Source organism: Phoenix dactylifera, chromosome 16 (assembly GCF_051530095.1).
Source record: "Phoenix dactylifera cultivar Ajwa chromosome 16, Ajwa_hap1_PhDact_Kaust_v1.1, whole genome shotgun sequence".
Classification (NCBI taxonomy): Eukaryota; Viridiplantae; Streptophyta; class Magnoliopsida; order Arecales; family Arecaceae; genus Phoenix; species Phoenix dactylifera.
Window position 1 is genome coordinate 19,917,246 of NC_143205.1, and position 21,045 is coordinate 19,938,290.

General features: G+C 38.5%; 2 protein-coding genes across 2 annotated transcripts; one reads left to right on the plus strand and one right to left on the minus strand.

The window, feature by feature from the left end:
* Window positions 1-762: 762 nt before the first annotated feature.
* Window positions 763-12,387, plus strand: LOC103716582 (putative protein arginine N-methyltransferase 6.1). Its single transcript, XM_008804629.6, has 13 exons — window positions 763-1,298; window positions 2,216-2,281; window positions 2,391-2,459; window positions 4,567-4,602; window positions 5,125-5,190; window positions 6,492-6,560; window positions 6,748-6,825; window positions 8,253-8,331; window positions 8,770-8,864; window positions 11,030-11,114; window positions 11,255-11,463; window positions 11,557-11,675; window positions 11,774-12,387. The coding sequence occupies exons 1-13, from the start codon at window positions 1,017-1,019 to the stop codon at window positions 11,814-11,816; spliced, it is 1,296 nt and encodes a 431-aa protein (XP_008802851.2). The 5' UTR covers window positions 763-1,016; the 3' UTR covers window positions 11,817-12,387.
* Window positions 12,388-15,022: 2,635 nt separating this feature from the next.
* On the minus strand, window positions 15,023-16,745 carry LOC103716573 (protein ASPARTIC PROTEASE IN GUARD CELL 2). Its single transcript, XM_008804619.6, has one exon. The coding sequence runs from the start codon at window positions 16,618-16,620 to the stop codon at window positions 15,208-15,210; it is 1,413 nt and encodes a 470-aa protein (XP_008802841.4). The 5' UTR covers window positions 16,621-16,745; the 3' UTR covers window positions 15,023-15,207.
* Window positions 16,746-21,045: the final 4,300 nt, after the last annotated feature.

Below are 21,045 nucleotides of genomic sequence, written 5' to 3' on the forward strand. Positions count from 1 at the left end.
AACATATACATCCTCCTTCAATAGATGTGCCAGAAAACAATTAACTTAGCTTGCATCATACAAGAACGATACACAAAACCTAGCCTTTGCAATCCAATGAAACACAAATCATACTTCATGAAAGACAATCAATACCACAACTAAAATGAAAAATTTATAATATAAAAAAATCCCATCTGGCATAGCTTGTGGGTTTTTTTTGATGATCTAGTTAAGACTAGACACATAAATTAAGATTCTACATATTGTCAAAGAGATAGCTAAGAAAGTTATTAGTGCAGTATCATTATCATTGCTCTTCGACCGTATATCACTATATCCAACCTCATTGCCATAGCCAAACAAATTAAATTGTTGATGTTCCAAAAAAATTTTATTTGTATTTTGTAGATTAGAAGGAGGGGTTAATTTCATCTTCCTATTCTATCCACCCTACCTCCCAAGAGGGGACTCTAATTGAAATCAAGCCCCTACCACCTTGCCATTTACCATGCGAGCAATGACTCTTCCTAAGCTGCATATTTACAAAAAGTATTACACATAAGCTAAACAAGAGAATTAGCCACATAATGATAGTAAAGGAGCAGTGAAAATGGATCATTAATGACAATCAAAATACTTGCACCAGTCTTTATGTTATCTGCTCTTTTCTGATTTTGTTGGTTGTACTCAACTTGTGAGCTGGTGAAAAAAAAAGAAAAAAAGAAGAAAAAAAAGAAAGAAAAAAAAAAAAGAAGATGCTGTTTGCTGTCCGAGAAAGACAGCCGAGTGAGAGATACCAAGTGTTCTTGGAGCGCTGGACTGCTGCTATTCGTCGTGCACGTCGCCGTGAAACCTAGAGGAAAGAATTAAAAGAACCCAAGCCCCCAACCCTTCGAATCCCCTCTGCCTGCCCCTTTGCCCTCTCCGCCCTCCTCGAACGCGAAAAGGAGGAGCGTTTTCTCTTCGGATCGCGATAGATTTCCTCTTCCCTTATCCTCGACGTGTCTCCTCTTCCTCCTCGGCTGCTACTCGCGATGATGTACGGGGATTCGGGTTTCCGCAACGGCTACTCGCAGTACGGGGCGCGGGGGGAGCCGCGGTACCGGAGGGGGAGAAGAGGGCCTGGGGACTTGCGAGGAGGGCGCGGACCGTTTAGGGTTTGCTCGTATTACCCCTCTTCTTCTTCTTCTGCCTCGACTCCTTCTTATGCGCAGCCGCTAGAGGGGGATAGGGCTTCGTCTCCGCGGTGGTTGGAGTTCGATCGGGCCTACTTTCAATCTTACTCCCATGTCGGCATCCATGAAGAGATGATCAAGGTGAGACGTTTTCTCTTGTTGTTTCTTGAATCGTTTTTGCATTCTTGTTGCGGCTGGGACGGGTTCTGTAATGTTATTTTGTTATAAAACAGTGCTGGAGTCAATCTGGAAGGTAATAGGTTACTGCATTGTTGGTTTATCTATCTTTTTTGGAGTAACGGTTTGAAAATCGTGCATTTAGCAGGTAGAATATTCATCCCCCTGTCCATCCGATCTTTTTTTACTAGAAATTTGTTAGTCAGTCAAATTTGTCGGGTGTTCTGGGATTGAATCTAGTAGGTTCTTTGATTTCACTTGCTTCTGTATGTTAGACTCTATGGTGGAGAGATTTCACTGAATTGTGATATCAGATTCTGGCTTTGTAAACGGATGGTATTAGTGGAATGGGCAACATAAGAGATGAAGGGTAGAAGGGACAACCTTAGCAAAGTTTCTGGTGAAATCATGTAGTTATACCTATTCATTTGTATGGTAGTATTGTATGATTTCCTTATCGATGAGGCTATGAAATAGTTTTCCTTTTTTACTAGAGATAGATAAAATGCAAGAATTTTGTTGTTTAGTGGAGAACACACGCACTATTGGTGTCAGCTTAGAATGAATGAAATGGTCTAAAAACACAACTTTAAATTTTAGGTTCATGATTGACATCATCTTCATAAATAGTACGATGTCCAAACAATCGATCAATAATCTGAAGTGATGAATTTGTTTTTTCTATGTAGCATAATATCATCTTCCTCCTCATCCTCTACATTTGGCCTGGATTGTGCTACTTTGGGTGGAGTACCACCCACTGTTATATCTGTTGTCTTAGAATGTGGTGGCAATGGTGCTATGCAATTGAATTTGAATATCATATTATCATATAACAGTTTGTGTCTCGACAACTTTAATAATATGATTATGGTAAATAGGATCGTTTGCGGACTGATACTTATCGGGCTGCTATCATGCGACATCAACATTTCATTGCAGGCAAGGTAATACTCTCTGCTACATATGTAGAAATTGTACTGAATTAAAGATTAAATGTCTACAGCTCTTTGCATCTGATTTTCCTTCATAATACAATATGAAATTTTATTGTAGGTTGTTATGGATGTTGGCTGTGGAACGGGAATTCTCTCTATATTTTGTGCTCAAGCTGGTGCTAGACGAGTAAGATATGCCACATTTCACATTACCATTCCACATCATGCATGTCTAACACGAATGTGATTAATATTGTACAGTTATTGAGTTACATTGTCTTCTTTGTATGGTTAAGCAATAAATTTTGAACCAGTGGAACCATCCAAGTACAAATCACATCTGCATTAAAATTGTAATTTTATCAACCTTCAGCACACCATACACCATAGTAACAAATTTAAATAACACTTAATTAGAACCACAAAATAGTGAATGAAGCAAACTCATATTCATGTTGCATGATGTTATATCAGGAGAGATCATTATATCATGGAGTGAGTAAGAAAGTAGAGGCACAATATAACAAAAAAAGAAAACTGTAAGAAAAAAAGGTCTGAGTAGAGGTTAGCATTGCATATCATTAATGCCCCTTTGAGTTTTGGGTATCATAGTATCATATCTTTATAATCTTTCAGAGTTGGTTGTTGCATGCTTCATGTATTATAAAAAAAAAGTTTTCAGACTCATCTATTGGTTTTTTTTTTTTTTTGGCTTTCCATCATGTAAGCCTAGCATTGATTCCCTAATGGTATTGACATGACTGGAGCAACAAATATGGAATCTATATATATGCAGATGTGGAGAGACCTCATGGTAATTTGGGTCAGAGCGAGAATGTAGGACCTGTAAATGGATACTAGACTGGATGTCATATAGCCTAGTTATTTATAGATCATGACGAATTTCCTGCCAGCACCTGCCGCATAAATTCCATGTTGATAATCTCAGTGGTCATGGACTGCATCTATCACAGTAGCAGAGTTAGGGATGAAAAATAATTTCCTAATTTTGTCTGATGCCTTTATTTGTCTAGTACATGACTCTAGAAGGTCAAACCTGTACATCTAGGTTGGCTTCTCGATTAAGCGGCTGATATGCCCCTTTGTAGAAGTGTCGAGGTGTCATTATTGGCATGTGATCCCATCCTTCCACGCATAACTCCACCTTATGCTGCCAATCACCATCAGGATGATACTTTTCTATACAGGGCTACTTAGGTTGTTGATGTTAGTGTAATCATGATATTAAGTATCATCAGGAGGCTTATTTTTAGAGTATCTAAGGATTTTTTTACAAGCAGTGCTAAATCCAGTAGCACTCTTACCCATGATGGACAACTAATAAAGTTAATCATCTGGATGGCTTACCCTATCTTTGACCCAGTAAGTATCCTAGGTTTCTTCTGCTGCAGGCTTGTCTTTGACCAACTGATAAATCTTGTGGCCTAAAAGAATCACGTGGATCTACTTAATCATATATTAGTTCTTGTAATATGTCATCATTGCTGTGTTTGTTGTTGGGGTCAATTATGCCAGCCATATTCATCTTATCAAGCTTGATGTTCTTTCATTTACTGAACTGGACATGATTTCTAAAATTGCTGGTTAAGAGTATATAGAGCTTAAACATTAATTCATGAATTTCAATGTCTATAGCTGCTGGTTAGTGAGTGAACTTACATAAAACTATAATTGACTTCTATCTAGTAATAGCCCTATCAAGCTTAGTCTTGCTGCTTTGAAGCTTCCTATCATGGGCAAAACTTAATTTGTTTTTGTAGCTCATGTATGTAATGGTATCTTGGTTTAGATAATTTGCTTCAAATGTAAACAATAGATTCAAAGTTTTAGTATTCTGCTAGAAATCATATGTCTGACACCTAATATTCAAGTGGGTTTGCTTTAATGAGTTTTACTATCAAAACTATAATGCATGCAGATGAAATTAGAGGATCTCTGTTTGTATAGATAAAGCTCTCCCATACTATGTGCTTATTCTTCTCTTTTCTGGTTAGACATGTACAGATATAGTATTCCTTAACATACTCAGCCTTAATATTAAGAGTTAGGTGGAGAATTGATTAGTAATGGAGTTAATGTACTCTGAGAACTATCACTATTTATACTTTAAGAGTAATGCTTCAAGCTATTTCTTTTTTCTTATAAAAAAGGTTGTCTATTCACATTCTAAACTTTATGATTTAGGAATAGGTGTTCCTTTTTCATTTTTCTTTTTGTTATGCAACAAAAGCTTCATTTCGCTTTCAAACTTCTTGGGTTGCTCATGTTTTCAGGTCTATGCTGTAGAAGCAAGTGAGATTGCTGTTCAGGTACATTCTTGCTTTGCAAAATTATAAAATCAATATGTAACATTTTGTCTTATTTTTTTATTAATGTTTTCTTCTTTTGTCTATTTTGCTTTTTGCTCTTTATAACCAAAACCTCAACCACTGAACCTTGTGCCAGCTATAGGGGTTTGGCTTTATGGATCTTGATTCACTAAGCCTAACATTAAGTAGTATCCATTCCAGATCCATATCATAGCATGACATGCTTTTTGAATATTTTCTTATTGTAAATCCATGATTATGGATTTATGATTACTGAAGAACAATCCAAAAATGATAAGATATCAGCCAGCATCATATTTACATGCGTATGTTCCTTGGTACAAAGGCACATGGAATGCACTTGAGAATAAAATAAAACATCCTTTTGATATACATTTTATTCCACTTATCTTAATTTGTTACAGCTCCTACATTTCTACTAAGGTTTTGATGTTAAATTGCATGATAGTTCTGAAGAATAAACATTGCAGTAATAAGTTATTTTTTAAAACATTTCATCAGGCTAATGAAGTTGTGAAAGAAAATGATCTATCTGACAAGGTCATCGTCTTGCATGGACGAGTTGAGGTAATTTTCTGCTGATACATATTTGTGATTGCTCATTATTCTTCTGTGTGATGCTTATTTGTATTGTTGCAGCGCTTCTAAAGTGTGGTAGTATCATTCTGTGCAAATCTATAAATTACAAATATAATAAAGTCATTATTCTAGTCAATTTCTGAATTTTGCATCTAATCTGTAGAATGATATAATTTCAACAAGTTTAGACTAAAGATTAGAGCATCGTAATGCTGTTCATCAATGCTTGGTTTTCAGTAGAAGAGTCAAATTCTTAAAAGAAAGACAGTTATCATAAATAAATATGAAATAGTCTACAAAATAATTTCAACAAGTTTAGACTTTTGTTCTTTCTTCCCATTTTCTGTAATTGCAATCTCATGCACCTTATGAAATCATTATGTAGGTTTTTAATCATAAATTGGTTTTTGTTCTCCCACTACTGATTAATGTGGACATCATTCATCTCATATATTCCCTTCTTCATTCACTTTCATGCAACCAATTAATTTGGAGATCATTCAACTCATAAGCTCCCCTCTCCCTTCACTTTCATTCAGTGACCTAATAATAAGGAGACTCTGAAAGCCACTGGCCAAGCTAATAGAGTTGCTGATATGGTGGACACCCCACTCCCCCGACAAAAATAAAAAAAAGAAAAGAAGAGACTCAGGAGAGAGAACAGAGGTGGTAACAAAAAGAGCTGCATGTAGAAAGAACATAGCCAACATCCATATTTTTGTGTAGTCTATTATCAATCTTGTTGTGCTTTTGTCACATTATAGTTCCCTAATCAAACTATTGTATTGTAAAAAGGCCCATTATATATGCTACCTTCTTTTGTAACTATGATGATCGTCACCACACCCCTACACCAAAAATTGCAATCACCTTGAACTATATCAGCTTTGTAGCACTTATTTCTTATCTTTTTAAGAATTTAAACTCCTTCATTTCAGTTTTTTATTTTTCATTGGGGATCCAAATCAGACTTGATTCCCCTAATGATATCAATCCTTATTTTGTTTCTGAAAACTTTCATCTGAAATTTAAGCTGATCAGTTAGAGTTTAAAACTTAAGATAGTAGCATGTTTTTGTGACACTTAATATGGTTTATTATGGAATTCTCATTTAGAGGTTTTATGTTGATCTTCTTTCTTAGGTGATCCTAAAATGCAATTGGGGTCTGCAACTAGATGCTGTCTTTTTCCTTGTCCAAGATTGTCCATTGATTTTCATATTTTATCCAGATTGTTTTTACAAATGCGAAGTTCATGTTTGCAACTCATCCTAAACTTAATGACTGCAGGATGTTAACATCGAGGAAAAGGTTGATGTCATAATTTCTGAATGGATGGGCTATATGCTTCTTTATGAGGTGCTTATACTGACCTTTGTCTAGATGTTTTTTTTTAAAGTTTATTGATACTTGTATGAATGTTTCTGATGAATACATGAATTTGCATGAGGTATTCCAGCAGAACGTCTGCTTACATAACACATGATCCAAATTTCATTTTTCTTTTGATCCATATAGGTCTCTAATGCTGTGGGTTCTGTTTCAGAGTATGCTGGCTAGTGTAATATTTGCCAGAGATAAATGGCTTAAACCTGGGGGACTTATCCTTCCTTCACATGCAACGGTAATCTATCATTCCCTTATAGTAGCTCCAGAATACTTTTATTAGTTTCCTTTTCATGCTGATTTATATAAGGTGGTTATTAAAACATGAAATAAAGTTGGAAGCTATTGTTATAAGAGAGAGAGTTCTCTCCCCCTTGGGAATGAACATGCTTCTTCAACATTATACCACTTAAAAGATTCATGATATGATTGGAATGTTTATTGCAAATTTAAGCCGGGCTTCCAAAATTAAAAGCATCCACATGTAAACCACTTGAAATAATGTAGAAAAGTAAAATCTGCACAAATATTTTTTGGGAAACTTTTATATGTGTGAGTCTAACCTTGAGATGTAAGATATGTTTCTTCAAGTTGATGCACATCAGGTTGGTAGACATGTGTTCATCAGAAGACTTGTTCTTTCTAGTCCTAGACCTCTCTGTGGAAGTGTTGACTAGCCAAAATGGCTGGTCTAATATAAATATCTAAGGAAAGAAAAAGCAAGAGGGTGACTATGTGGGTGAGGTGGCATAGTTTAGAGGGATACAGTGAAAGATTTATATAAACTAGCACGCATCATATGTGAATTTTTTATATTAGAACATGGCATGATGCATGTTATGTCTCTTATTCTAACTGATATCACATGAGCATTATATAATTTGACGAGCTATGACACAATAGTTAAAATTTTCTATTTAATAAGAAGTATTTTTTCCATGAATTCACTTATCAAATACACATCCTAGTGGTGCACCCATCTATATTTTCCTTTTCATTCCAGCTATGTTTGTAAGTTACCTTATTAGGGTAACGCTTCTTTATAACACTTCATGTGCCTTTGGACCCCTTAATGTTAATTAATATTCTAGCCTTTGTAGTCATGACAATTTTTTCTAGTCAGCTCAGGCATTCATATTAATTGTTGATGTAATTACATGGATTTTGACACCTCAAATTTCTTTCCATTTCCTCCCAGTTTGATATCCGTATGACTGTCGATATAGTTCCTTATAGTTTCACGTCCTGAATACCATCTCTTTTCATCTCAGTTTGCTGTCTCATATTTAGCAATGCTATGTTGTGTGGCTTTAATTACTCTACCAAGAAATCCAAAATTATGGCATGATTATCCCTGTTGAAAATATTAGAAAGTGCATAACTGATTTTTTAGGAGGTTTATCATGACATTAGAAACGGAAAATATAATTGATTTGCTATATAAATTTGCAATGACAAGGCGTTGTAACCAGGATCAGCTCCTAAAGGCATCAGAATACCCGTAATATACTGTTATTCTGAAACAGTAGAATAATAACTAATAAAAGTTTGTCATTGTCTCAATTAGTTTACCAACCAGTATGAGTGATATGTTGATTGTAAGTTTTGTTGTATAATAGATGTTATTTGAAACTCATGCTGGACAATCTTCTGTCTCTTTTGCAGCTTTACATGGCACCAGTTACAGATAGCGAGAGGTATCGTGATAGCATTGATTTCTGGCGTGATGTCTATGGGATTGACAGTAAGTGTGCAGTAATTACCCTAACAAATTTATTATTTGGATAGGGAAGCTGAATGTCTCTCCAGAATAAGGTTGTTGAAGTATCAGGTGCTATTATGTGTTTGACCATGTTCTTTGAAACTAATCAGAACTAGGAAAACCAGGCCATGGGCAAGAGGAAAGGATCTAGTTAAATGGGCATTGGAAATATATATCTATCGACCAATATTCATATGCATGCATGTGCTGGGGCATAGGTCTATGCATGGTATGCATGGTAATATCTTTGTTTATTAACAAATTCATTAGAACAGTTCAAAAGACATGGCCTCTCAGTTTTATTATCAACATGAGTATGATGTTTCCAAAAAAACAGATCATTTTTCAAATTGCAGAACTATATCTGTGGTTTGGCTTGAATTTTACAAGACATACATGAATATTTTTTGATGATTGCAGTGTCTGCAATGTTACCACTTGCAAAACAGTGTGCATTCGAAGAACCCGTTGTTGACACAATTAGCGGAGAGAATGTTTTAACATGGCCTTTTGTGGTGAGTCCTTTATTCTAAATGTTACTTATAGCCCATGTTTGGTCAATTGTCTTGTCTGATCATCATAATTTTGTTGTTAGAATTCCTTTCTGTTTATTGGTAAGCTATTGCTCTTCCTAAGAAGTTAGAATATGGTACTGCCAGTGTTTCAAGTCTCAGTTCTGGTGGGAGTGCCAGTCATGGCTGGCTCAGCATGTGCCGTGCCAATGCACAAGCCAAGCTATTTCAAGTCACTAGCTGGCACAGTATATGCCATGCCAATTCACAAGCCAAGCAACACCTAATGAAATAATATTAGAAAAAAGAATTAAAGATTAAGAAAAACCTTTTTAAAATGAAAATATGATTTAACTGATGCTATGCCAACTTTGTGCTGATCCTGATTCTGGCCTGGCATGGACCAGCATAGGCCGGCACTTGAATCCTTAGGTTCCACCAAAGTAAGTCTGAGATGCTAGTTTAACATTTGAGCACCACAGGTAAAATTTTGCACTTCCATGCATCTGGTTGGTAGATAACAATTGGGCAGCACTTACTCAAATATCAGCATATATCAGACAGATTCTAAAACAAATGGACTGCTGATTCAACTTAGGCTATTCTTTCGGCACAAAATAAGGTTAGTCAAGCTCCTATAGTGCATGGTAAGATTAGAAGAATGATCTAAGAGTGCAATCAAGAATATCATCATTATGCTGATATTGATCGGTTACTTAACAAAGGAAGCAATTTGCCACTCATATTGAAGAGAAAATATCTTAGTAGATATTATCTTTGATTCTTGAGAGTATTCCACAATCTCATAAATTTTATATGATTTTCTTTTGTGTCACCGTATGGGTCTATATTACATCCTGCTGAATGAGACTCTCAGACAAATGTCTTTATCCAATTCTGTGTTCATGTCCATGCAGCTCCAGATATAAGCTAGTGTTTGCTATCTATGTTCTTATTTAATAAGCCTATCGACCAGTAATACAATTGGCTCTCGGAGGTTATGTTGATAGATCTTTTGAAGATAACATTTGTGGCTGCTAATAGTTAAGTTGGCTCTTGAAACAGTGGCATCAAGGTGTTCCTTTTTATTGTGCTTTGCCTTGTCAGTATTGATCTGTAGATAAATTTTAGATATGTGCTCATATGATACTTAAATATTTATTATTAGTCTCATGAAGTAATATTAGAGGGAAGCTTTTCAGGGAAGGACTTGTCTAAGTTAGCTCCATTGGATGGTAGGGAGACATGCCTTCTTGGTTATATAGTTCGAACTCATGTGACCAAGGATCAAAGATTTAAGGTTCTTCCAGACTTGGAAAGAATCTAGACAGAAAAAAAACAAGGTTTGATGCGGGAATCTTTATCCATCTATGATTTACTAGTTAAAGGCTAAAGAGTTAATTGAAGTGTAATTCATAATGGTAGATAATTGCAATTAGTTTTTTAAATAGAATAGTACAATTGGACTTAAACATTTTACCAAGCATATAAATGGGGCTTCACGATATTATGATGTTCCAAGCTTGGCGAAGAATTGCAAAACTAGCTCTTTCCAGGCTTTGGTTCACAATTAATTTGGAAGAACTGAGTTCAAGAGAACGTATTACCCCCTCTATCCTTTAGACTTATCATTAATTGGGACTTAGGACATTTTCTGGCCTTACTCTATGTAATAAGTTGATGTCTACTTGTTTACGAGGTCTTTCCTTTCCTCCTCTTCTAGGTATCACAGACAGCTCTCGCATTATTTTTGGTAGTGCTCCCTTTCTATTTTATTCTGGAGTCTGGACATTTTTAATCTCAGGAAGTTTCATCGTGCAAGGAAAATGGAAACAAAGGTAGGTGGTGTTGTCTCATTGCAGATAAAGAAAAGCTGCAACAGAGAATTCAATACTAGCGGGCTTCCCTTGGCTGTGACCATCATTGTATCTAATTCTATGGTGTTACTTTATAGATACATGAGAATTTAGATAAGTATGCTCTGGTTGTGCATTCTTTTATGTGAAAGGTAAAATTAATCAGAAGCAAATTCTTATTTGTTCGATGACTACTTTTCTTGGTTATGTATACAACTGATTACCTTGGAATATACATGATTCATTTTCATGCATATATAAATTGGAGGGTGCCTTTTGTGAATGAAATGCCTCTGTGGACTACATGAACAGGTTAAGTATGTGGATTGCTACACTGTCACAGCTCAAGAGCTTGAATCTATTACCACTAAGTATAGATTCGCATCAATGATGCAAGGTAAAATATAATTATATACAATTGCATGTAAAATTTGTTTCTTTGCAACCCTCCATTGGTCTCTATACTCCTGTTCCATTTAGAAAATATATTCTGTTCAAAGAGGAGATAGCTTACATTTGTTACATCTTTTCTGGAAGCCCCTCTCCATGGATTTGCTTTCTGGTTTGATGTCGAATTCAATGGGCCACCAATGTTTCCATTGAACAACCATTTGCATTTCCCTCCTGCAAATTCATCGTCAGACTTTTATGCGCATGGTTCTGGCCACAGAAAGAAACGGGTTAAATCTGATGACGTAATTGTGCTGTCCACTGCACCTGAGGATGCTCCAACACACTGGCAACAGGTTATCAATCTCCTGTCATTCTCTCTTTATTCATATTCAATGGCATTTTCTGTTCTTTCTCTGGCCTGAAATCAATTATTAAATATTTTGCAGACAATGCTCTATTTTTATGAACCTGTAGAGGTGAAGCAAGACCAAATTATAGAAGGTTCCATAACGTTATGTCAGAGCAAGGAGAACCCGAGGTTTCTGAATATTCACCTTGAATACTCGTGAGTGCTTAAATTCGTTTTTAGCTTAAAAAGCAGGTAGCACAATTATGTGTTTTAGCGACCTCATATGCCTCTCTTTTTGGGCTCTATGCTAACAGCTCAGGAGGCCGATCTTTTGTAAAGGAGTCTGTTATGCGATGATTTAATATGGGTGTTTCCCTTTGGTTGCTTCCAATTGACCTTCATTAGCTGGAGTCAGTATGGCTGGACAATGACAGGTCAGCTTTGATGATATCGTGCCTTGGTTTGAAGACTGAAGGAACAAAGTGACTTTTTTTGACATTCCATTTAACTTGGTGACGCGTTTCGGCCTATGGGAAGAGATGTTATATGACAAGTCACCTGCAGGTGGCTGCATATATTTGCTATGGAGGATGCCCTTATTCTGGGCATTATATGAGATCATTGGTTTGGATGGCGTTGTAGTTTTTAGGATCAGACATTTCTCGCGAGCTGCTGATGACATTTAGATTCAGCTGGCCTTGTCATTCCTGCTGAGCTACATTCATTGAGTTCAACACCTTGGGCATTGTCATCCATATACTGTATGGATCAAAGCAATGGTGTTTCTGAGGTTCATATGACTATATTTTGCATCTGTTATGTTAACCTACAAATTTTTTGGTAGCTTTTATGATTGATTGTTTCTTTTTTAAATATTTGCCATGTACCGAAAACCTTTTTTCTGAATTGAAGAAAGAGTTCATTAGCATACTGTGGAAATGCCAAACGACCTATTTACTCTAGGATATTTTTTAAGATATTACCCTCTTTCTTTCGCATGCTCTCTTGGTGGTTGGTTTCTGATGCTATGCTCCTAGATATGATTTGCTTAAAAGTGATCCATCCTCGAGATGTCTGAAAATTGGGTGCATGTTTGGTTGAGTATGAATCCTCTACTTTCTTAATATCCAGATTAGCAGAAATGCAGATGATTGTGACTTGCATGAATAATAAAGTTTAGAAAACCGAATTAAGGTATTTGCTATCCTGCTGTAATGGGAATCAGATACTACGTAGGATTTGACAAGAGGATCTTGGATGTGGATGTCCTTTGTCCTGTTGGTAGGTTTTTCCTTTGTTAGCTAGGGTTCTACTTTATCTTAGCAGTTAGGAAGCTGTTGCAATGTGGTGATGAGAAAGCGGGAAGTAACATCGTCGAGGATGAATCCTGTGAGTTTTCTCCAGTGGCTTCAAAGTTCTCAAGCCAATCTTGTCTTCTCAAACATGTACAAAGGTACCTTCTGAAGGGGAGAGATTATCCGTATCCTTGACCAGATACTTGTGGCTTATGTAAACCAAAATTATGGGGCCAGATTTTTTTTTGTATATTTCAATAATCAATTTTTTGTCTCAAAATTTCCTCCAAAAATGGTTACTCTGTCCAAAGACATAATATTTTTTTTATCTAATCAAATAATAGAAAAAAATAGCGCTGCTATTTCTCGTTACTTCCGGCTGTTCCTCACTATAAGACCTTGATGGTAGCTATTATTTTAGTAATTATTTAACATTAAAATTTCAAAAAATTATTTTTTTGAGTCAAATAATAGCTGCTATAACCATTATAATGGTTATAATGGTTAGCTTGTTAGGAAGTGTGTCCTTATTTAGAAGCTGATCCTTTGCTACTTTCTGTCGCTCATCTCTCTCATTCAATTTTATTAATGAAGCATGATGGCTTCTTACTCAGTTTTATTCATGCCGTACGATGGTTTCGAGCACGACGAAATTAATAGATGAAATATGATGCCGATATTCCGACAACGGGGTGGTGTTGTTGGAATTGATTGAGTTGACAGCAGCATATAAGGCTGAGGCTTGTAAGAAATGAAAGCAGAGTGGGATCCCATGAAGCCCGTGACCTGAAAATAAATAGGCGGCCATTATCCCGTCCCTTTTTCAGGCAAGCTTAGTCACTTCCAATTCATGATTGTGTGCTTGTCAGAAAGATGGATTTCTCACTGAGAGATTAGGCTTGTGCTTGATGCCGCATGAAAATAAGGTGCTTTGCTTCTAATAAGGTGCTGTTTAGGGAGGGTGAAAAGGTTCGATAGGTAGCCCTGGACCCAAAGCTTGGATTCCCTCCTCTGCATGTTTGACACATGAAGGACCCAATTTTTATCTTCCTCGACAACCTTTTTGTTTCTCAAAAGAATCAAGGTGCTGAGCGATGACTTTCAATTTGCCATTCCTCATTCAAACTATTAGTTTGGAATTTATAGTTCAAATCTAAATCACTGATGTCAACAAAACTGGCGACTTGCTAATTGAGGTGGTTGGCACTCTCATGTCCTGCCCGATGCAATTAGCATCCAATTGCTCCTCCAACCTAAGATGAATTTATTGTGTTTTGATTGAATAAGAGGAATGAAACCACTAAACTCTCTCTTGCCACCTTCTGATATTCTTTGTTTCATAAAATAAGGTTCCTGGCTGCGCATTCTTTTTAACTCATGCCAAAAGGATAAGACTTTATTATAAAGCTCCATCAGCAGCAATACAAGATTCTTAGCTTCACATTCACGATCCATAAACTCAATAATGACTCCTAAGTGCTCCAAAAGCACTCCAAGGGGTTCCGGCCTGTTCTTGGAACCAAATAAAGATAAGCTTGCATATCCCCAACGATTCTGGCACCAAGGCCATGGCCTTGTCTAAAGCTGCCGTCTCTTTGCTTTGGGGGATTCCTCCCTTTGTCCGGTGTCACCAATCCTTGACTTTAAGTGGGCCTAGGTCATTGAGGAAACCCAGGAGTGTGCTGTATTTGAAGCAAGCTCCGCCCAAACTGGGAAGGACAAAGAGGAAATACCCTTGCCGAAGTCATCGGTTAATTTTTTTTTTTTTTTGTAAATGCGGCAATTTATATAGTTCTAACTTAAGTACATCCTGTCAAATCACGAGAAAGCAAAAAGTACAAAAAAAAAAAAAAGGAATATCTTTGATTCGCACCATCTCTGCCTGGTCATGGGCAGCAACCCCAAGGTGAATCACATGCCCTGTTGGGTTCACATACTCGTATACTGTACATTTGCGTGTCTTTTGTGCGTGTGTATGTGTGTGTTTATGTATGAGAGTGAGTGAGCGAGCGAGCGAGAGAGAGAGAGAGAGAGAGAGAGAGAGAGATTGTGATGCTGGTATTAAGCATAGATTCTAGTGAAATCTTTTGAGTTTATTAAGTCGTACAAACCACAAATCTTATTATGTTGCAAGACAGAACCTCGACTTGCTTGAGTCTGACAGTTCATGATTTGTAGGGGACCCTTGGATTCACTTCATAGCCCATGCTCCGCGCATTGCATGGTATCTAAGAAGTAAACCATGGCAATAAATTGACAAAATTCGACTCGCCAAGTAAGATACATAGCAACATTAAAGAATTCAGCAGCCAAAATAGTAGGCTCCCTACAAGTTGTAATAAAATTATCTCATAACCCTGAAACCCATAAACAGTTACACTGAGCACATTTATTCTTCTCAGTAACATATAAAGTAGTAAGGTTTCTAATTGTATCATTCTTCACATTATTGGCTAACAAGTAGTAGGCCCAAACCCCACAAAACCATTGGCAGAATCCAACGTAATCTGAATACCTTCCTGCTGAATATTCCCCAGTATCGACATCCCCGACGAGGACGGAGCAAACGCAAAACAAAACGTCCCCGAATCGTCCACCGGTATTAGAAAGTTTCGTGCCGGTAGCGTCAGTATCGTACCGCCCGAAAAATAGAACGACACGGTCGGCACCCGCACGCTCTCGTACCCGGCTAGATCGTAGCACGTGTCGAATATCGACACCCCCGACCCCCGTGGTAACCCCACCGCCCCCTCCACGAATGCGTCCCGCAGCGCCTCGTACGCCTCCCCCGGCAGTCTCGTCACCGCCGTCCCGGTGTCCATCACCACTCCCCCCTCCCCATCCTCGTTTAATTTGAAGAGCTCTTCCCCGAGCGGTAACCTCACGCCGCCGACCCCGAGGCCGGAGAGTCCCACATAGTAGAAGCTGGGGGCGCGTGGGCTGCGGAGGAGCGGTACCCAGACCGCGCCAACCGGGACGGCCGAGCTCCGGCCGAAGAGTAGCGAACCGGTCGAACCAGACCCTCGGCTCACGAGGCAGTAGCTGAAGGCCCCCCCGACCTGGCCGCCGAGCTGGCCCACGAAGGACATGGGCCCCCAGCCCAGACCCAGCAGACCGGCCGCCCCGGTGAACAGACCGCGGTTGCGGTGACCGCACCCGATGGCGACGTTCTGGACCGCGGTCGGCCCGAAAGTCAACGTCTCCAGAGCTAACGTCCCCTTGGTGTAGGAGCCGTCTCCGTAGGAGACTTCGTAAAGGCAGAGGCCGGCGCCGCCGCAGGAGGCGGAGGCGCCGGCGCGGGCGATGTCGCAGATGGGGGATTTGCATGATATGCCGGCGAAGGAGGTGGAGTCGGCGGGGTCGAAGACGGGGTCGGACTGGGCGTAGCATTGGGTGCATGGCCGGCACTGGACCCACACGATGTCGCTGCCGGAGTCTATCACCATGAACTGTTCTTTCGGCGGGCTGCCTACGCCGATGCGGACGAAGTATTCGCCGCTTCCTTCGTCGAGGCCGGAGACGACGTCGGAGCCAAAGTCGTCAGGGTGGTAGCCGGCGCCGAGGCGGCGGAGGAGGAAGGAGACGCGATGGGAGTCTCGGATGAGGCGGTCGTGGAGGGTGGAGTGGTTGCGTCCGGGGAGGGAGTGGCGGTGGAGGAGGTTGAGGAAGAGCTTGTGGGGGTCATGGTGGTGGGATTTTTCTTTTTGTGGGGTGGCGTCGGGAGGGCGGTGGCCGGCGGTGAGGTCGTGGAGGTTGACATGGTGGAAGTGGAGGGCGAGAGTGGTGAAGGGAAGGGTGGAGAGGAGTTGGAAGAGTAGTAGAATGAGAGAAGGTGTTAAGGGCGGCACCACTTCCCTTTGTCGCATTGCTTTGGTTTGTGTGAGAGAGCTATGATGGTGTTGGGGTGGGAGGGGTGGGATTTATTTGCGAGGGTTTGGACCGTGAACCGTGGAGGAGGTGATGGTTGTGTACGTTGCCGGTTGTATATATCTATAGTTTTGGTATTTAGCTACTTAATCCTATCGGACGCATGCAACACGCGTGACAGTCAATAACGGGCACGGGGATTTTAGGAATGGATGTATGATATGATGATAATATTAACCAACCAAGAGGCTTAGATATTGATATTTTAGTGTGTAATATATTTGCATGATCTTGTAAGCATCCTCTAAATTTTCATTTATACGTTTCTTGTCTCTTTGGAATGTTAGATGAGCTTATAAGTTCGCAATTAACTGAAAAGAAGCAGTGAAGAGCAGGAGTCAGGGGGCTATCTTTGGCATGAAAGAAGATTCATCTCTAATTCTTTATCGGCTAGTTGTTCTGAGATCCATATAGATAAATAAATGGTAGAGTTATTTTGAGATCTGTGCAAATAGATGAATAAAAGAGTGTGGAGTGCTTTGAGATCTATATAGTTGATAATCCAATAGTACAGATTTGTGTGAAGGAAGATGAATTGCATGCATCCTCAGCGCAAAAAGTAGAAAGGTGCATTATGTGTAGGAAAATTAGTTGGATATGATTTCAATATTCTTTGAAAGATATTTCATGTGCACAAGCTTGCCCAGAGATGTCGAAACATTTGATGCAATAATTACATGATCGGTACTAATATACAATAATGAAAAAACAACCAACCTCCTCTGCAGTGTGCAAGCCACGCCGCAAAGTGCTGTACAACATTCGATAGTAACCATCAGAAGATGGACTGCCATCAAACAATATGTATCGGTATGACTTGTTACACGTATTGAGAACTGCACAGTGGGGCCTCATAAAAAAATTTCTATCAAAGGTGCGCTCTTTTCTGAAAGATTTTTATTCTTTCTGCATCAAGTAATTAAAAAAAAAAAGATTTAACCAGGATGAACAACATGAAGCATTGGTTTGAATATCAGTAAATGCACAAGTAACTCAAAAGGTTACCAATGAAGCATAGGAATTGGTGGAAAGCATCTGAGTGACTTTTTTTAGTAACATTTCTGTGTCAAAAATTTCTCGACTACATCTTGTAAGCATTAAACTTATTCCCTTGTATGGACCATGTATTGTGGATGTGATCGATAGGGATGTCTATTTGGTATTTTAACTCTTTCATTTTAACTTTTTCAGCCTTTTTCTCTTTCAGGTGTCGCTGCTGCTGGTTTTTTTCTGCATCATTTGTTGAGCGGTAGCTTTCGCACGACTGCTTTTTGGTAAAAGACGAGAGGACGAGAACTAGTTGTCTCACTTCAAGCTGATTGAACTGAATGAAGCTCTAGAAGTTGATAAGAATACTGTAGGTTTGCATATATATTTACATGCGTCTTCTTAAACCATTCTCCACTTCCCAGCCGTTCATTCCAAACACCAATCGGCACTCCACACGTGCGTGTCCATATCTTGTTTGTTTGCCTAATGGAAATGATACACAGAGAGGTTCTTGCGAATTAGCCTTTCGAATTCCTACTGTGCCAAGTTTATCATTCTTTATGAAGCTTTTTTCTTCAGTTTTTTTTAATTCAAGCACAAGACTCTGGTGGCTCTACGCTGATATACAATATACAATGGAAAAGCAAGCATGGCATTACGTGTCTACAGACAGGCAATGCTTTATTTAAATGGCATTTCAGTTAGGTTTGCTAGAATGATCTAGTTCTTTTAAAGATCACTGAGATTTGTTGAATTTGATAGTTGAAGCTGGCTCATCATCTTGAAGGCCAAGTAAAAGCCACAGCCTACCATATTTAGCTACGCCATACCTTCATCAACAGGCTTTGGATCTTAGTATGCTTGTATCCAACAAAAAAAAAGAGCAAAGAAAAGCATGCAACATATTGAATATGTTCGGTGCTATACTCAGATAATCCTGACAAGATGTGGGACTTGAATTCTGCAGCCAAGGTAGTATACTGAAGAGCGAAGACTTCGCATGGATGCCATACGCAATAATTTGAAGTACACTTCCTATTAAGAAATTTATCTTCGATGTCGCACACTCTGCAGGGTGAAAAACTTTCAAAGCATTGTTGGTAAGATGCTGACATCCCTGAACTTGAGCTCTTCAAGATGGTATAAATCATGTTGGGAAGTGGTTTCAGTATCCTGACAAAACTGAACTTGAGGATTCAACAGCTCTCCCAATCCTTACCTCTTGTTTAGCTTCTCTTCTACGCACAAGCATGGAAGATATCAGTGGAATAAGGGAGTCATGCATCCAATCATAGAAGACTGTTATATATTTATATACAGGGCTTGCCACAGGATATCCAAATTTATATAGAGGACCTACTTCCAGCATGGTTATGGCCAGCACTATGTATGATATGACAGTTGTTCTCTGGAAGAGAACAGCCTGAGTTTTAGCAACAATTAGGAAAGGAAAATATCTGATTACTACCCAACCTAATTTCACTTGGATGAAAACTTGTAAGAACCCTCAAATTATAAGAGAAGAAATCTCATCAGATTTTATACGTTTTAGTTTACTCATTTTATTTTGGAAATGCTCAAATCAAATTATAAGGATAACCAATTGAAATATGAAAAAGAGGGGGAAAAAAAGGAAACCCCTTGATCAAAGATCCAATGTTTGCATATGTTCGCTGTGAAATCATACAATGGTAACAGTGGTGTATATCATTTATTGGGCTTACACTGTCTCTACGAAACTCCATTCAGAAATTTCTAAATAGAGAGTTGTAAGATCTATTACTGTGATGGAAAATATTTAAAAAGCAAAAGGCCGTTTTACTTCAAAATCAACATAAATCTATGCTTTTATATATGCCTGTCCAGTAATAAGCAGAGCTTTTTACAATCAAAACTAAATCCTCTTATAGATGCATATTAATTCTCTTGATGAATTCAACTTGCCATGGCAGATAGCAACTGTAAAGTATCAAATGCCATGCATCCATACATTACATCACACTTATAACCATGAAACCCTCTATCTACCCTTTTTTCAAGGTATGAATGTAACATTCTAGGTTTCAAAACTGCACCAATTTTATATCCATTGCTCTAAATCAACATCAAATCAATTTGAAAATTTGTAAGAGATCATTTTTAGCTCTGCCACATAAATTACATGATCAGAAAAATATACCCGAGATAACAAATAGCTATATATCATATCATTATGCTTATAAGATGGTCAGCAAGAAAGCTGAACATTATGGGGCATAGTGACTTCTGCCGCCCATAAAAGAGCTTGGCCTTTTCATTGCGCTCTACCAGGCTGATGTAAAAGAGTTTATTATTTCTGTATATGCTATATTTTACTTGGGAGCCTTGTGAGAGGCTTGCATCATTTTTTAATCAGTAAAATAACTCATACTATTAAATAAATCCACCTTTTAAGCCTAATGAGTGGGCAGAGTTAGTTAAAAGGCAAGATCACAAATCTGTGGTTATGTAGACCCCTGAATCATGGTGGCGGCAGCTCATTTTATTAGTGTGGGGTTTGGTAAGTATAGCTACCACTGAGAAGTGGAAGGGATATTCAAACTAGATGTTCAAAAAGATAGCATGCTACTGTTGCATATCATTATTGTAGAAAGGTACTCTCATTTTTTTTTACTCCTACCATCATTCATGCTTGTCTAAAGTCCCTCAACACAAGAAGTTCGAGCAGTGCTGCAGCGAGTGGAAAAATGGAGTTTTATCAACACATATGAGCTTAGGTATTTGTTAAAGCAACACATATCATTGGAACTATGTAGTTTTGCATCACATTACAAGTCCAGAGGAAAACTTACTACACATTCCTGGTCAGAGCAATTCACCCCTTTCAATAACCAACCAGAAAGTGATCATACCGTGATGCTGCTGAATGAAACCCTTCAACTGCTCAATAAACATGCTATCTAAAGCATTTAATGAACAGACTGATGCTAAATTAAGGGCTTTCGCCTGCCAAGTTTGAACTGCACACTTTATTAGGTGTTCAAATTCATAGATGGGGTTAAAGTAGTCCTGAATTTTAAAAGCCATGAGTTCAACCAAAATGGTTTCAGATTAGTGCTGCAACAGGAACTGCACACAATATAAACTATTGAAGATAACATGAATGCGACAACACCAGAATCTGGTGGGCTAAAAAGAATTCATAACAAAGTGGAGACATCACCAAGATGAAGAATGGAAGTTTGGGAGGTTGTGGGGTATGCACGACTTTCCAATTATTGAGGCATTATCAACAGAAAAGCAGAAGTTATTTTAAATCCAAGTGCTCTCTCCCTCAGCTTTTGGCCTGTGGGCAGGTAACATGTGTCTCTCACAAGCTTAGTGGTGCCACCTTA